The 14,310-nt window shown below is 45.6% G+C and overlaps 1 protein-coding gene across 1 annotated transcript in view; it reads right to left on the bottom strand.

Moving 5' to 3' along the window:
- Positions 1–13,351, bottom strand: part of SLC5A9 (solute carrier family 5 (sodium/sugar cotransporter), member 9) — a 24,123-nt gene extending 10,772 nt beyond the window's left edge. The window contains exons 1-10 of the mRNA XM_010004002.1: positions 13,274–13,351; positions 12,242–12,313; positions 9,605–9,709; positions 7,559–7,723; positions 4,855–4,960; positions 4,209–4,289; positions 3,225–3,430; positions 2,412–2,547; positions 1,392–1,499; positions 1,053–1,203 (exon numbers count right to left, since the gene is read on the bottom strand). Coding sequence (XP_010002304.1) covers positions 1,053–1,203; positions 1,392–1,499; positions 2,412–2,547; positions 3,225–3,430; positions 4,209–4,289; positions 4,855–4,960; positions 7,559–7,723; positions 9,605–9,709; positions 12,242–12,256 — 1,073 coding nt within the window. The 5' untranslated portion in view covers positions 12,257–12,313; positions 13,274–13,351. The remainder of the gene's footprint in view (positions 1–1,052; positions 1,204–1,391; positions 1,500–2,411; positions 2,548–3,224; positions 3,431–4,208; positions 4,290–4,854; positions 4,961–7,558; positions 7,724–9,604; positions 9,710–12,241; positions 12,314–13,273) is intronic.
- Positions 13,352–14,310: the final 959 nt, after the last annotated feature.

Here is a 14,310-nt window from a genome sequence, read left to right as displayed (position 1 = left end):
AAGAGAAAATTTTTCTCTTCTAGAAAACCAATTCCATCAATTGCCTGAGCTAACTTCACAGATTTTAGAGTGAGCTGAGTTAGGACTTTCCAGTCAATATGCATGAGAGATGCACAAGGGCAGCAGGGCTCCCACCATGAGCTGGATCAGCACAGACTCTTCAGCCTAGTGTGTCCTAGAGAGTGACACATCCTTTGAAGGATTAGCTCTTGGATCCAACAGAGACAGGGAGCTGCAAGCTCATGGAAACAACCTTTTTGCCACCTTTCCAACCAGATAACATGCTTGGTCTTATGTGGGAGGAGAAGATGGGCCATTCTCCACATGACTCCACTTTGGGCCTTCGCCAAATTCCATTTGATTTGTTGCTTATTCAAATTGTTTCTGGGTCTTAGTTACCAAATCATAACCCTTCATCTTCGCACTGTGTGTTATAGAGGTTCCTCCATACTGCTGAACAAGAGATACTTTCCCTCTTTCTGCTCTGCAGTGGTGAAGCATGAGATGCCCTGCATCTTAATGCAGAAGGCAGCTTAAATTCTACTATCAGGAGAAGAACTTTATAAGCCCCTGATACAATGCAGTACCAAAGCTTGCTCACAAAGGGCACTATAACTTATCAGAGAGACAGAGAGCTGAGAAGCTCAGCTCTCTGCACTTTTCCCTGGAAAAAAAAACACAACAAACCCAAAAAACTAGTAATTGCAATGTATCACTCCTGTCTGATGCAGAAATAAGGTCTCAGAGTCCTCTGGTGACAGTGATTTCAGAGCACCTTTTGGCTTTTCTAACAGTTATGTTTGAGGCAGTATTTATGTTCAGTTTAGAGATGAGAGAGGCAACAATCTACCTAGCACAGCAGTGTGCTTAGTGTTTCTCTTTGAGCAGGTCTATCTGAGATGAAGCTGGAAAATGTAATGCTCTTTCCCAGGCTGCATTTCTGTTCTATATTTTAGGCACCAGATTTTTCTCTGTGAGTCCAGACTGAGGAATGTAGATGCTGCACTCAAAACAGATGATGAGAGCAATGAGACATAAAGAAATGTAAGTACCTGCCCACAATCATCAGCTCCTGCTCGGAAGCCTTTCTGCGGATCCGTTGCCAGATGTCTATAACGAAGAGAGTACTGCTGCTGTTGAAAATGGAGGTGAGAGAACTCATCAAAGCTGCCATCATTACAGCAATCATCAAACCCCGGAGCCCTGGGGGAGCAAAAAAGAAAACAGAAGGAAAATCAGGACTAGATCTTTGGCCTCTCAGCACTGTTTTTTCATCCCAGTGCCTTATAACAAAGGAAGATTTCCTCCTTCCTAGGATGGATAAGGTCAGTGAGACCCCCCCATGCAGAACAAGGCTGAAGACCACCTTGACAACTGTAAAGGTGTCTCACCATCAGGCATGAGTTCTATCACCAGTTTGGGGTAGGCAATGTTGGAACAACCCACTGCAGCTCCACAGACCCTTTTACAGATGTCTGGATCCACACAGCCCACTTCATCTGTAGAAGACAGGAAAATAACAAGAAGTCAGTGCAAACCCCAGTGAACCAGAGTTTGTTTAATTCAAGGAAATAAATCTTGATGCCCTGTGTAGTTTCATATAAATTCAGAGGTGCAGCTGGAATACAGCTAGAGCAAGTGGAGCTGAAGAACATTTTACGGTATAAAATAAAGATGAAACTTGGAGATGGCATTTTGCAATTGTGTTCAGGGTACAGATATAACTCTCCTGGATGTTGCAGAATTTGAACCCTTGACGGCGTGTCATTTGTGGGAACTGAACTGTTTCCATGAACCTGTCAGCTGGGTTACCAAGGGCGTTGCAGGCTGAATTATTCCTTTTTGAGGAAATCTGGAAGAGAGGCACTTGAGACACACTTTCTTCCAGGAGTGGTCCTCCTAAGCAGGATATGCTTCCAGGGAAGTGGCATGCTCTGGAGAAACCAGTAAAGAGAGCTCCTTGGGAGACCACTACATGAGGGGAAATCTTGCTGTTTCACAAAGGAGGTAATTTTGCACAATCCACCAGGAACTGCATGAATCTGTGTGGCAGGTTGCTGACACTCTCACCAAGTACCAAATGAAAGTAACCCACAGGACCTGAAGGGCAACCTCAGTGCTCCATGTATTTCATCTCACTGATTTTCTCCAGATAGACAGATGTGTGTGATGTCCACAGCATGGAGCTGTACGTCCCCAAAGACAAACATATGTCCCTTGTGCATACTACTGTCACTGGGGGAGGACTGAAAGTGGAGGAAAGGCACAAAAACACCAGTGTACCATAGGAATCTATAAGAGTATGCCTGTAGGACAGCAGTTTCTGAGGGGTAAAGCACTGAAGAAGCTGTGTAGGCTTAGTGATCATGGCCAGTAGGAAGTCCTGTGGCAGGGAACATGGGAAGGCTCACCTGGGTAAAGAGCTCTGCTGATCATTCCTGGCATGACAATGAAAAACATAGGGAAGATTTTCAGATATCCTCCCAGCACAGATCCACCTTTGGCATGGGAGAGGTTCTTGGCAGAGAGAGACCTCTGGACTATCACCTGCAATCAGCACAGAAAGAGAGCAGGGAGTTAGAGAGAAACATGACAGAGAGAGCAGGATCCATCTCTTTCTGTCTCTCCTCATGGATTATTTTCATCAGGAAGGATCCTAGGGTGTTTTGCATGCCAGCGGCAACTTTCCCACCTCAGTTGACTGCAGCCTGCTGCTACTGCTCAGAGCTCAGTGCTCAGTCTATAGGAGAAGGCAGTGTGGAAATTTCCTTTACAGGAATCATTTTGCCCTTGACTGAAATGAAACCACCTTGAGGATTGGAGACAGCAGCTGTACAGCAGCAAGAGCCAAGGAATGAAGCAAGCTGTGGGTGTTCTGGTAAAAGTTCAGTGGTGGGTTCTCATAACTATCCCATCTTAAAGCACAAAAGCATTGTGTCTTGAGAACAAATACTGTTTTCCTTGTTTGTAGCTTGGAAAAGAATAAGAAATGTGAGACCTCTGGGAGTAAAAATGGCTTATCTGGAGGACCAGATCAGGTCATGCAGATCCAGCTCCAGATTCACCTTTTCATATCCCTGTCATGCTAACTGCATGAGGGTCCACAGTACTCACCAGCCCACAATGGGATTAAGTCATGTTTCAGCTCACTGATCCACAAGCAGAGGAGCGGACTGGAAATAGTAGTGTGATGGTTTGACTGGAGAGGGAAAAACTTCCTTTACCTGGTCAGTGCACCAGCACCAAAGAGCCAGCACAGAGAGGCCAAATATGAGGCCAGGCCAAGGAATGTCTCCTGTGATTGGATCCCTGAACAAATGAAAGGCATCTGCACGTGGGAGGTGACAGGTTGTGTTTGGGACTATGATCTTTGGTATTGCTCTGCTGTATTTCTCCTGAAGTCCTTCATACCAGCCAACTTTTTCAAACCCTGGAAAGAGAATGCCAGTGATTTAAGGTCTGGTGCAGCCTGCAAAGTTATTTCCTTATCTGAGTCTCATGATTACTTTTCTCCTATCTTCCTCTCATCTCCTTCCTTTTCATTCCACCCTCCCTTGTGGTAGTCAAGGTTTCCACAGAAGTCAATTGGATTTTGCCTACGGTCCTTGTGGTTTTAACAGTGCAATCTGGAAAAGGATCTATGCACAAAAATCTCCATGATCCTAATCCTCATAATGTCCTCAGCATCTAGTCCATGCTCACACACACTCCAAGAACTGTGGAGCAGGAAGATGTGACATGAAACAAGATATATCTATATTTCTGTTTACCAAGAAGGCTTAAAGCAAAGACTGATTATGGTCAGTTCCTTGTTGCTTTTTTATGCTTTTATAATGCTCAGTTACACCCAGATGAATCCACAATAACTCCCAAAGTCAACAGGCAAAGTCAGCAGAATTACTCTGAGTTCACACAAGCGTAGTGAGAGCTGAATTTGGCTCCAGGGATAGAGCACTGCAAGCTCTTTGACAGCTCCAAGCAAACCCAAACTAGTGAGGTGAAATTATCCAGAAACTCACCTCTATACAGTTATTGCAAAGGAGAAAACAAGCCTGATGACTTGGCCAGTGAGAGTTGTGCTGGCATCACTTTTGTAAGTGGTTAAAACTCAATTCTGCACCATGCACGAAAGGGTGAGGTACTTGCTAAGGTCCAGCGGCCCTGGGACCGTTAAACTAGTGTGTGATGCCACCACAGGTTCCCCTTACCTATGAACATGAGGACCAAAGCTCCCAGCACCATGATCAGGGTCTGTAGTGCATCTGTGTATATCACAGCTGTTAAACCACCTGCCAGGAGAGCCAGAAACAATAGGCAGAGTGTGTCACCACATATGAGACAGGTACCTCACCTAGAAAAATATTTCCCTTGGCCCCAGCTTGCAATTTCAGGACAAATCCATTGGCAAAAGTTAGCACTGAGCTGGTCTCCACGACCCCTATATCTGGCATAAGCCTTCTCATAAGGAATGGCTTCAAGGGCTTGTCCACATTTGTGAGAGGACTTGGAGGCAGCTCAACATCTTAATATCTAAAGATGCTGATGTTACAAAAGAGAAAGAAAGGAGCATATAAGGGCAGAGGTAGCTCCCTGCACAGAGGAAGATGGGTGCCTTTTGAAGTATTAGAAAGTTCTCTAGAAAACAGTGATGTTCCCCCCACACCAGTTTCCTTGGGCCAGGAGGAAAGAGGGGAATAGGAAGAGGTTTCCAACAGCTGGGAATGACAGGGCAGGTACTACCAGCAACGAAGGGACTCTCTCATTTGGACCAGGACCTTAATATTTTCTCCCCTGTAGGAAAGGGGAAACTTACATCCTATCCTTATAATGTTTCTTTTAAAAACAGCTATTTACCTGCTATGGTGTAGACAGCAGTCACTGCAAGCAAGACCACAGTGGACAAGTAGAGGTTCCAACCCAAAGAGATTTGGATGAACAATGCTCCAGAAAAAATGTCTGTCTGGAATTAAAAAAACCCAAGGGCAGTCGGGCATTAGTAGAGCTTTGAGCAAGTGAAATCTAATAAAGCAGCCTGCAAGCCCTCTGTGGCTGAAAGGATTGATGAGGGAGGACACCACAAAGGTGAAGTGGAAGAGGAGAAGAGAGCATGAGGCTGCTGGCTATGAACCTTCTTGCTCTCAGTGTAGGAAAAAAATCCTCCAGGTCAGAGCTCTCAGCACCTGGGAGCTGAGGCAGCAGGAGGGTGAAAATCAAGTTCTACACTAAGGGACTAAAAAGTCCTAAAAATAAAGACTACCTTACAGGCAGCTTTCATGGCATGTCATCTTTACTAGCACAGAGAGGTATTAGTGGAAACTGTCATTCCTTTTGCTGGCTATGAAGGCAGTTATAGAAAGCAGGAGCCCATGTATCCACAGGCAGACACAGAGGGAAAGGGGGCCAAAGAGCATAGACCAGGGTTCTTCCCAAGACTACATCTTGGTGGCCTCATGATCAGGAGACACTCCTACTTGAAAGACCCTAAGGAATCACTGATATATTGTGCCTTGATCTAGTTGTCTGAAAAGGTCAACAGCTTGCTTTTCTAATCCTGCAGTTCAGCATACTAGATTGACTCCTGAAAAATGGGTTATACCTGCTGAGGACCTCACTAGAAATATAGAAACCCCCATAGCTTTGTTTTGTTTAGACCTACTGGCAGAGAATGTGAAACCAGAAACTGGGTGAAAGCTAGAATTACAAAGATAACATCATTCAAATGCAGAAGGTGATACGGGAGATGTGTATGTTGGGAAATCAACTGGAAAGACAACTGCAAATCTGGTATGGGGTAAGATACAGGTAAAGACATTTTCCAAGGGAGACAGAAGGGATGGGGCAAGATTTCTATTTACTGTGCCTAAAACAAACACCCAGTGCAACTCTTGACCTCTGCAACCCTGAGACAGGACAACCACTGCCACTACATCACAGGAGCCACCGTGTCTTTGACTTCCCGGCAGGAGAGACAAACACCTCTGTAGCCACACTGGACCACAGTCTTTTGGCAACACTGCTTATTGAGAGATCTGCTTTTTTATTATTCTTTTTCTTTCTTTGTGAGCAGGGAAGTCTCTGCAGTGCCCTAGTTGCTAAACCTCTGTTTGGGCAAAAAGCAGAGGGAGAAAAATTCTTCTTGTAAGCAAGTGCCTGCTGTCCAGCCAGCCGCTAAATGAGCTCTCCACAAACAATAGCACAGCTTAATAGAAAGCACCTGTCATGTCCATAAACTCCCCCAGCCACATCCGTCAGCCACGAGTGAATTAGCTGCACAGAGGAGAAACCACTGAGATGAAACAGCAATGACTGAGACCACGGTCCTGCTCTGAAAGGCATTGGCAGATACTGCTCTTTTGAAGGTCATTTTGAAAGGCTGGTTTGTTTTCACCACATATGTTGACTGTGGAGCTCTGCACACTGGTGCTGGTGCAGGACAGATCTTTCATTTACCCCCCCATGTGCCCAGTTCTGCTCCAAAAGCTTCTTTGAAAGACCTCACCCTTGGCGATGCTTCAGTCCCACAAAGCAAAGGTCCTGAAGACAGTGGTCACTGCAATGGGTAACATGACCAAGAACTAACCATTAGAGCAGGAAATCTACCCCATAGTCCTAGCCTGGCACTCCTCTTTGTGAACCTCCTAGGACCTGAAACATAATAAGCCTAGGAGAAGGACCCTGAAGCCAGCTGCAAAAGGCACATGGGTGCCTCATCTCTAGTCAATGTCAATTTGACATCTAACTACTCCAACAGAGTCTAGTTAAAACTGACTTATAGCAGCTATGGGACAAGCAGGACTGACACTTTCATTTCCTATAATGGGCTTTAGAATACACTCCTCTCCCTTCAAGGACACAGGTAGCTCTTAGAAAATCTCAGAGTATAAGCTCTGCCTCTTTATTAATGGCATTTAAATGAAGGGAAATACCCAGTAGTTTACATTCCTTTTTGGCTATCAGCAGGGTACAATGCTACAAGCAGTTAAATAAAGGATCCTGTGTTTTGTCTCAAGCCAGAACCCAACCCCCCCCCTCTCAGCACACCCTTCTTATAAAACACAAGTGCTAGAAAGACAAAAGAATAACCATAACATACCTAATACTGAAAAATCAGCTATGAGAACAGCAGCAAAATGATCACTAGGACTACACAGATTGATGATAATTTAAGAGAATTTCACACCCAGAAGATGCAGCCAGCCAGATCTTCAGATGGGGTAATGCTGCAGTTCCCCTGTCTGTATTGCCTGTAGTTTGATCTGACAGAAGAGGAAAAGCAGGCAGGCAATTATGGTGCTTATCCTCTTTAGTCATTAGCTGCTATACCCCTGTAAAGTTCTCACTGTGCATTGCTGTTTAATGAGGGCTCTCTCTCTCTTAGGGTAGGTCTCTGTGATCAACCAGAGGCAGGTATTTACTTGAGCACAACAGCTCTGCTACTGTTTCTGGTAGCTGAGCTGGTCCTTTCAAGGGCATCTGTGTCCTCTGAGCAGCCCTGCATGGTACCAGGATGACCCACCCCTGCTCCTCACACAAGGGTTGTGGTCAATTGGATACATACGGATATCTTGGTGAATATATAGAGAATGAGGGACAGTACAGACATGTAGATTTGTATCCTCTGCCCTCCAAATCTCTTCTGCAGGTACTCAGGCATGGTCACCACTCCTGCTGCAATGTAAACAGGCACAAAGACCCAGCCGAGAGCCAGAAGTGCCCAGGTAGCCTGTTAAGGAGACAGAGAAGATAAAGGCATGTGATTCAACACATAGGAACATCCTTCTCCTCATTCAGTGAATGTCCTAAGAAAGCAGAAGGATACAGTGCTATGCAATATATTTGGAAAGCTCTCTTAGTTTTAATCCCTGCTCAGAAGATGAGATGACAAATGGAGCAACTATTTCAATATAATCAAAAGCTTTTGAAATTTTCCTCCAAAGCCCCGTGTGTCTCTGTCATGAGTGACACATCCTGGTCCATCTCCTGGCCTTTCTGGCCATCTGGGATATTCTGTTGCTCTGGGTGTCTGAAAGACGATGTTACATTTGGTGGCCTTTAAAATCACTGATGCTGTGGCAGCGAAGAGTTAAGTGATGCAGAGAAGGATGGAAGCATCTGTTTGTTGCTTGATTAGCAAGTGATGAGACTGAGGAGCAGAATGTCCCTGTGGAGCATAAAAATAAGCAACAGCAAGACCCTGCTGGGATGTTCTCCTTGCAGGCTAATGTGTATGTGCTCCTGTTGCTGGCAGATAAAGGGGCAGTTCAGTTGCTTTGCCACAGGTGAAGGGTCTCTTGGAAGGTATAAAGGCACCTCCTAAGATCTATTTCTCCTCTGAAACCCAGCAAAAGCCCAGGCAGGAGATCTTGAATGTAAATAGGAGATCTTTAACTTAAATGAAAGCCACTGGATTATCAACAGCTGCCTCCTGGCTGTCTCAGGCCATTACCTTTCATCCAACTGCCTTACATTAGTCCAGAATTTACTTTGATCAGGTATTTAATTTACCAGAAATGAAACAGAGACCTGGGAGCAGAGATTGTGAATGATCGAGGAGAACAGCCACGGCTCCTGCAGTGGCAGAAATTGGCTTAGGTAGAAGATGCTTATATGATCCCTGCAGCTGAGTGATGTCCCATGCTGAAGGGAGAGAATAATGGCATACCTAAGGTCCCTTTCCAATCTGAAAGAAATTAATCTAAACTCATGAAGTTAGATTTGCCCTGACATACAATCAGGTCTTCATGTGCTTCCAAAATGACTTGAATAGATTTATTTAAAGTACAGCAATATTGGTATGTCCCACATGCACCAGGCTGAACACGGGCTCTGGTTTCCTTACAAAACACTTAGAGGTGATCCTAATGGTTTAGTAAAAAACAGTGCAGTGAAGAGATATCCAAGGAAAGAGCTTTTGGTGGGCCCTGTCTGTGCTTGGCAAGTATCCAGTCCTATTAGTAGTCTCTGCTGATATAGAGAAGAGGGTTAGGGTTAGGTGAGGGATGTTTATTGTGAGGCTGGCACTAATCTCCCTCCTCATCACTACAGCTGAGAAATTTCATTACTATCACCCACAAAGGGCCTGGTTTTCATGCTCTGTGTAGTGTCAGTGGCAATTTTCCAGGCCACTTCTATAGGGCAGAATGAGACCTGCCTTTGCACCCAGATGTTCACCCCAGAGATGTCACCTTTAGACAGCTGACAGGTGAATGCAGCATTGCCAATTCTCATGGCTTTACACTGAATTTAGGAGCACATGCAGCTTTTTTTTTTTTTTTTTTTTTCAAACTCTCTATACCCAGAACCCTGCAATTATCCAAGTACCTTTCCAGCATTCATTACCTTTTATTTTAATCTTGATGAGTGCAGATTAAAGCTTAAAAATATGGCTATGGGCTTCTGGGAAGGTCAAAGAGCTAACAATTCTAGTGGATTCCACTTAAACTAAAGATCTCATGTTTTTAAGGCTCTTTCAATGTCTGGAAGCTTCTCTCCTAAGGCTTGAGAACTTGGAGTTGCTGATACTGTTACCATCTGATTTTGGAGACAAATCTCTAGTCCCTTGGTAAGCAGTGACATGGTAGTTGACAAAATAACTGGCTCTTACATTCCACTCAAAGCCCCCAACAGCAAGGCCCCCAGCTGCTCCAGTGCCTGCCAGGCCGATGAATAAACCACTGCCCACGTTGCTTGACATCAGGGATGCTCCAATCTGAAACACATGGCACAAAACCCACAGTCACCTTGAGGATCTCCAGTATGAGCCCAAGCACTTCCCCACCTCACTCTTTTTCCCCAGGGCCTCATCACCTGCCAGGTGCTTATAGAGTTGGGGTTTCCTTTTCATGTCTTAAAGTGGGTGTCTGCTCCCTCCCTCTGCCCCCCCTCCAGTGCAAAGCTTCATCTCAGAATACGTGTTCACTTTGGCACTGGTTCTCTGGAGATACTCACCTGTTATGGGGACAACAGGTGGGTGAGGAGAGTCTGGTGGGAAGCCCCAGATACCTCAGTGTCCATGAAATGTGATGGATTTCTCCAATCCCTTGTTAGTCAGCCAGCAACGTGCCTTGTCCAGTCTTGCTGACCCTTGCTTTTCCTCTCCTCATTTTCCTGACAACCCAGCCTATTTTAAGCCTTGCACTGACCATGCATGTGGTGGTTTACACAACCATGGTGACAGGAGTGCTCTCTTGGAGCCCCTTCCAAGGGAGGAGATTCCTGAGCCACAGCAGGGACAATTTTACAAACATGCAGACCTTCTGTGTTTAATGTCTACCCAAAGGTTCAAAGATTCTCAGCTCTGGAGTAGGCTGGGAAATGCCTCAGGTTAACTTTAACTGTAGGCTGTGGGCATGGTAATCTGTCCCCACCATGGCTCATTAACACACTAATTAAAAGAATGCAAGCTCCAAGGCTCTTTAAACAGGGCAAAGACTATCTGACTTGATTACTATTTTCATTTGGCAAAAAGCCTCACCTCCTTTCTGTATGCCAACACCAAATCTCTATTGGGGTCAAAATAAGAAGATACCCAAAGGACAAGTCTAGGTCTTTTGTCTACAGAGGCTTTTAGCCACATCACCTCTGAGCTATTCTCTCCATAGTCCTGCTAAATATGAAGTAAAGAATGATGGAATTTGTTCTGCTTTTCACCTTTGAACAAAGTAAAACATTAATATGACATTAACACCCACAATGATTCCTGCCAACAGATCTGCCTTCTTGTCTAAGAAAACTCCAGATTGAAGAGCTGGCTGCTGCAAAAGGATACCACTGTTCTCAAAAGATGTAAACTTCCTGATATCTGTTTCAGACACAGAAATACAGAAGACAGGTTGCACAGAGGCAGCAGTGAAATATCAGGGTTTAGCTGGGGCTGCCTAACACACCATGGAAATCTGTCACCCTTTTAAAAACAGATAAAATACATGGAAGACAGTCGTGCACTCAAGGTGAAGGCCACAAGGAGCTGAGCCTGCAGGAGTGTTGCAGAGGTGGAATCAGCTCTCTGACAAGCAAAATTGAAAAGTGAACAGCATTAGAGGCTGCTTTTAACCAAGAATGGTAAGTCAGGAGAGCCAAGAACCAAACTGTACCCAACAGACTCTGCGACCAACTATGGATGGAGTCAAAAGAAGTAAGAATGTTTTTTGTTTTGGTTTTGGGGGGCTTTTTTATTACAAAAACAAAGGTAAAAAGGACAATGTTGGAGAAAAAATGTTCCATGTACCTCCTAATTCTCCCCTCCTAATTAGAGATAACCATCAAGGTAAGCTTTTCAATTAGCTGTCACTTGGTCAAGACAGAAGTATAAAGAACAAAAAGAATGAGGAGATTTTAGAAAGGTGTATGTGTGTCTGATGGAAGAGGCTGAAAATCTAGCCGAGTGAATTTATGGACAATGTACATCCAAAGGGAAAAAAAAGTAAGAAAAAAAATTGTGGTTTTGTTGAGAAGTGCATTCTGTTACTCATGACTCACTAGAGAGATATATGGTGCTAGAGTCTAGCACTGGCTGAGAAGGATCTTTATTCCTGTGGCATTTTTATTCCTTTCAAACTTTAAATTATCTTTATATGCACCTTTCACTCCCAAGAAAAGGCACCTTCAATAGATTTTTTTTTTCCTTCATAGTGAAGATTTATACTTTGGTGGTTTGAAGGTTATAACCTTCACATTGTTAGTCAATAATCTCAACTTTACTCTAAATAGGAAGGGCTTAGAAAATCCTGGGCTTTGGGATTATATATATATATTATTTTTTTTTTTCAGTTTCTATATGTGTTGTTTGTTTTGCTTTTTACCAGACAGCACATTCCTAGATTACTTAATGCTCTCTTGGCGTGGGGACAACAATTGGGGTTGGACTAGATAATCTTTCGAGGTCCCCTCCAACTCCTAAGATTCTGTGATTCTGTAATATCTTTGGTGAATTGGGGCCAAAGAGTTTCAAACCCAGCTAGGCAGTCAGCACTCCCTCTTCCATCAATGTGAACATCTTTTTACTGCCTTTAGCAGGGAAATTGAGGTCTGAAAAAACCTGAAGATGCTGAGCTACCCATTTGGCCTGGCAGCTCCTGACTGTAGCCCATGAGCAAAGCTGCATGGGGTGATTCCTGGTGGATCCTTTTCATCTCAAGGCTACAGATAAAACATGTATGGACTGAGTCTCCTGACTAGACCTGCCCTCCTTACATCTGGAATTGCTTTTGAGATATGAGAAAGAGGGATGCATCTCACTCACAGGCCACCAAGTCATGGATCTTCCAGCTAGGAAGTAACCTCCGATGGTTCCGCGACTTGCTCGTATCGATGACTGGAAGTACAGAGGAAAAACAAACTGGTTTCCTTTATCCACACATGCTCAAGTCAGACTCAATGCTCACCCCAGTAGCCTCGAAACAACCCATCAACAACCTCCTGCACCACCCTAATCCTACTCCCTTTGGTGTCACTGCAGTCAGCTGGCTCACCCTACTCAGAGGGGTGTGTGGCTCTGACACAGGCTGAAGAAGGGCCTCTGTGAAAGACACTCCAGGATGGCTAGTGATTCCCTGCTGCAGCTTCTGGTGCCTTGCTTCTTCCCACTGTTGTGGATTCAGAGTTTCCAGCAGCCCCACACTTGTATGGCCACATCGGGCAGCCCCATCCAGGAACTGCACAAGAACTGCATGAAATTCCAAGAACAATGGCATGTCCATAGGCCAGCAAGCTCCTCCTATATGACTGAAGCTGACTGTGCTTGTAGTTTGCAGCAACCAGGAACTTGAAGTTGGTCTCCATAATGAGATGTTTTGCTGCAGAAGGCCTATACACGTGGCAGCACCCAAATGGGTCAGCAGAACTACCACCAAGCCAGGAGAAGCCTGGATGCCTGGTCGAAGACTCCAAAAATTTTTTTGTGTATCTGTTAAAACACAATGCTTCTGCCTTTCTTTGTTCAAGTTTCTGGTAATCCAGCTTTGGAAAGCTTTGCCCTTGTCTCCTGGCTGCCCACACCTTGGTTTGAGACTACTTTGCCTCATGGGAAATAGACATCATCCCCACAAAAACCTCCAGGGAATGACCCCTTGGTTCTCCCTATGTGAGGCATAGGAGAGGGGGCTCACAGGAGGACCACTGTCACCCCACAAACCTGCTCAGTAGGCCATGGGATAACAGCATGTGCACAGGATGCCCTTTGCAAGCAAACACCTTTGTACCCACAAGGGGCTCAGGGAAGATCAAAGTCCCTCTCCCTCAGGCAGACCTTCACCCAGTCACCTTGAGGACTCACCCATATCCCAACGACGAGGACGAAGGCGAAGTACAAAAGCACCACGATGATGTCGGCCACCCCAAAGGCCACGGCCGCGTCCCCCGGCAGCGCTGGCAGCTCCGTGGTGGCTGGAGTTGGCTGGCTCATGGCTTCACGTGCACCGCTGGGTTTCTCTCTCACACTGGACTTTGGTGCCCGTTTGCCTTCATTGCTTCCCTTGTAATAATTAACAGGATGGAAAAGGTGTGAGTAGGGAGTGGGAGCCAGGCAGCACTAAGGCTTATATGTTCTAGCAGCCCCAGCAGGAGCTTTGGCTCCACGGTTCATCAGTGAGGACCTCTGCATACCTCTGTGGTGTGAGCATCCTTCCCAGCTGCTCCTGCATCCTTGTACCAGCAGCTCCCTCCCCTGCCCATTTACCCATTGGTAATGCCACTGGGATGGCAAATGGATAAGCATCAAATTGTCTTATTCCTCCCTCTTTCACATCACTCTCTCCACAGCAACATGGAGGGGAATGTTCCTCCTCTGAGAAGCTGCCACAGAGGGGTCTGTGTCTTTCTTCTTGGCGCAGATGGTGAAGAGAAGACACAGCAGCGGGTTGGGCTAGCAGGCAAAGGCAGGGGCTCTGACTGATGTTCTTGGGAGAGGTTTAGTTTGGGACTGCCACTCTGGCAGGCTCAGCAGGGCCTGTCAGAAAAAAAATAAGGAAGGGCTCTAGCTGGATGCTAAAAGAAGGAGAACACTACGAACACACACACGGAGGTCCTGTCTGTGGCTCTAGCCCCTGAGACTCAGACTTTGCATGGCTGCAAAGGTCACTCCATTACCTCTATCTGTACTACTCCCCTACCTACTGATGAGGGAAAGGAAACCTCAGCTGAGGGCACCAGCCTGGTCTGGAGAGAAGGTGGAGCCCCTCCACCACCAGCCCAGCTCACCTGGACACCACTAGTTCTATGAATCAGGGCACAGGGTTTGGGTCACACCACCACTTTGCTGGGACAGCTTTGGAAGGGTTGCCTAAGGCTCCTGCCAGGTTTGCAGAGACATCA

The sequence above is a fragment of the Chaetura pelagica genome, unplaced genomic scaffold (assembly GCF_000747805.2).
Source record: "Chaetura pelagica isolate M959 unplaced genomic scaffold, ChaPel_1.0 scaffold18, whole genome shotgun sequence".
Lineage (NCBI taxonomy): Eukaryota > Metazoa > Chordata > Aves > Apodiformes > Apodidae > Chaetura > Chaetura pelagica.
Note: the sequence above shows the minus strand (reverse complement) of the source record. Positions and strands in the feature narration are given on the sequence as shown.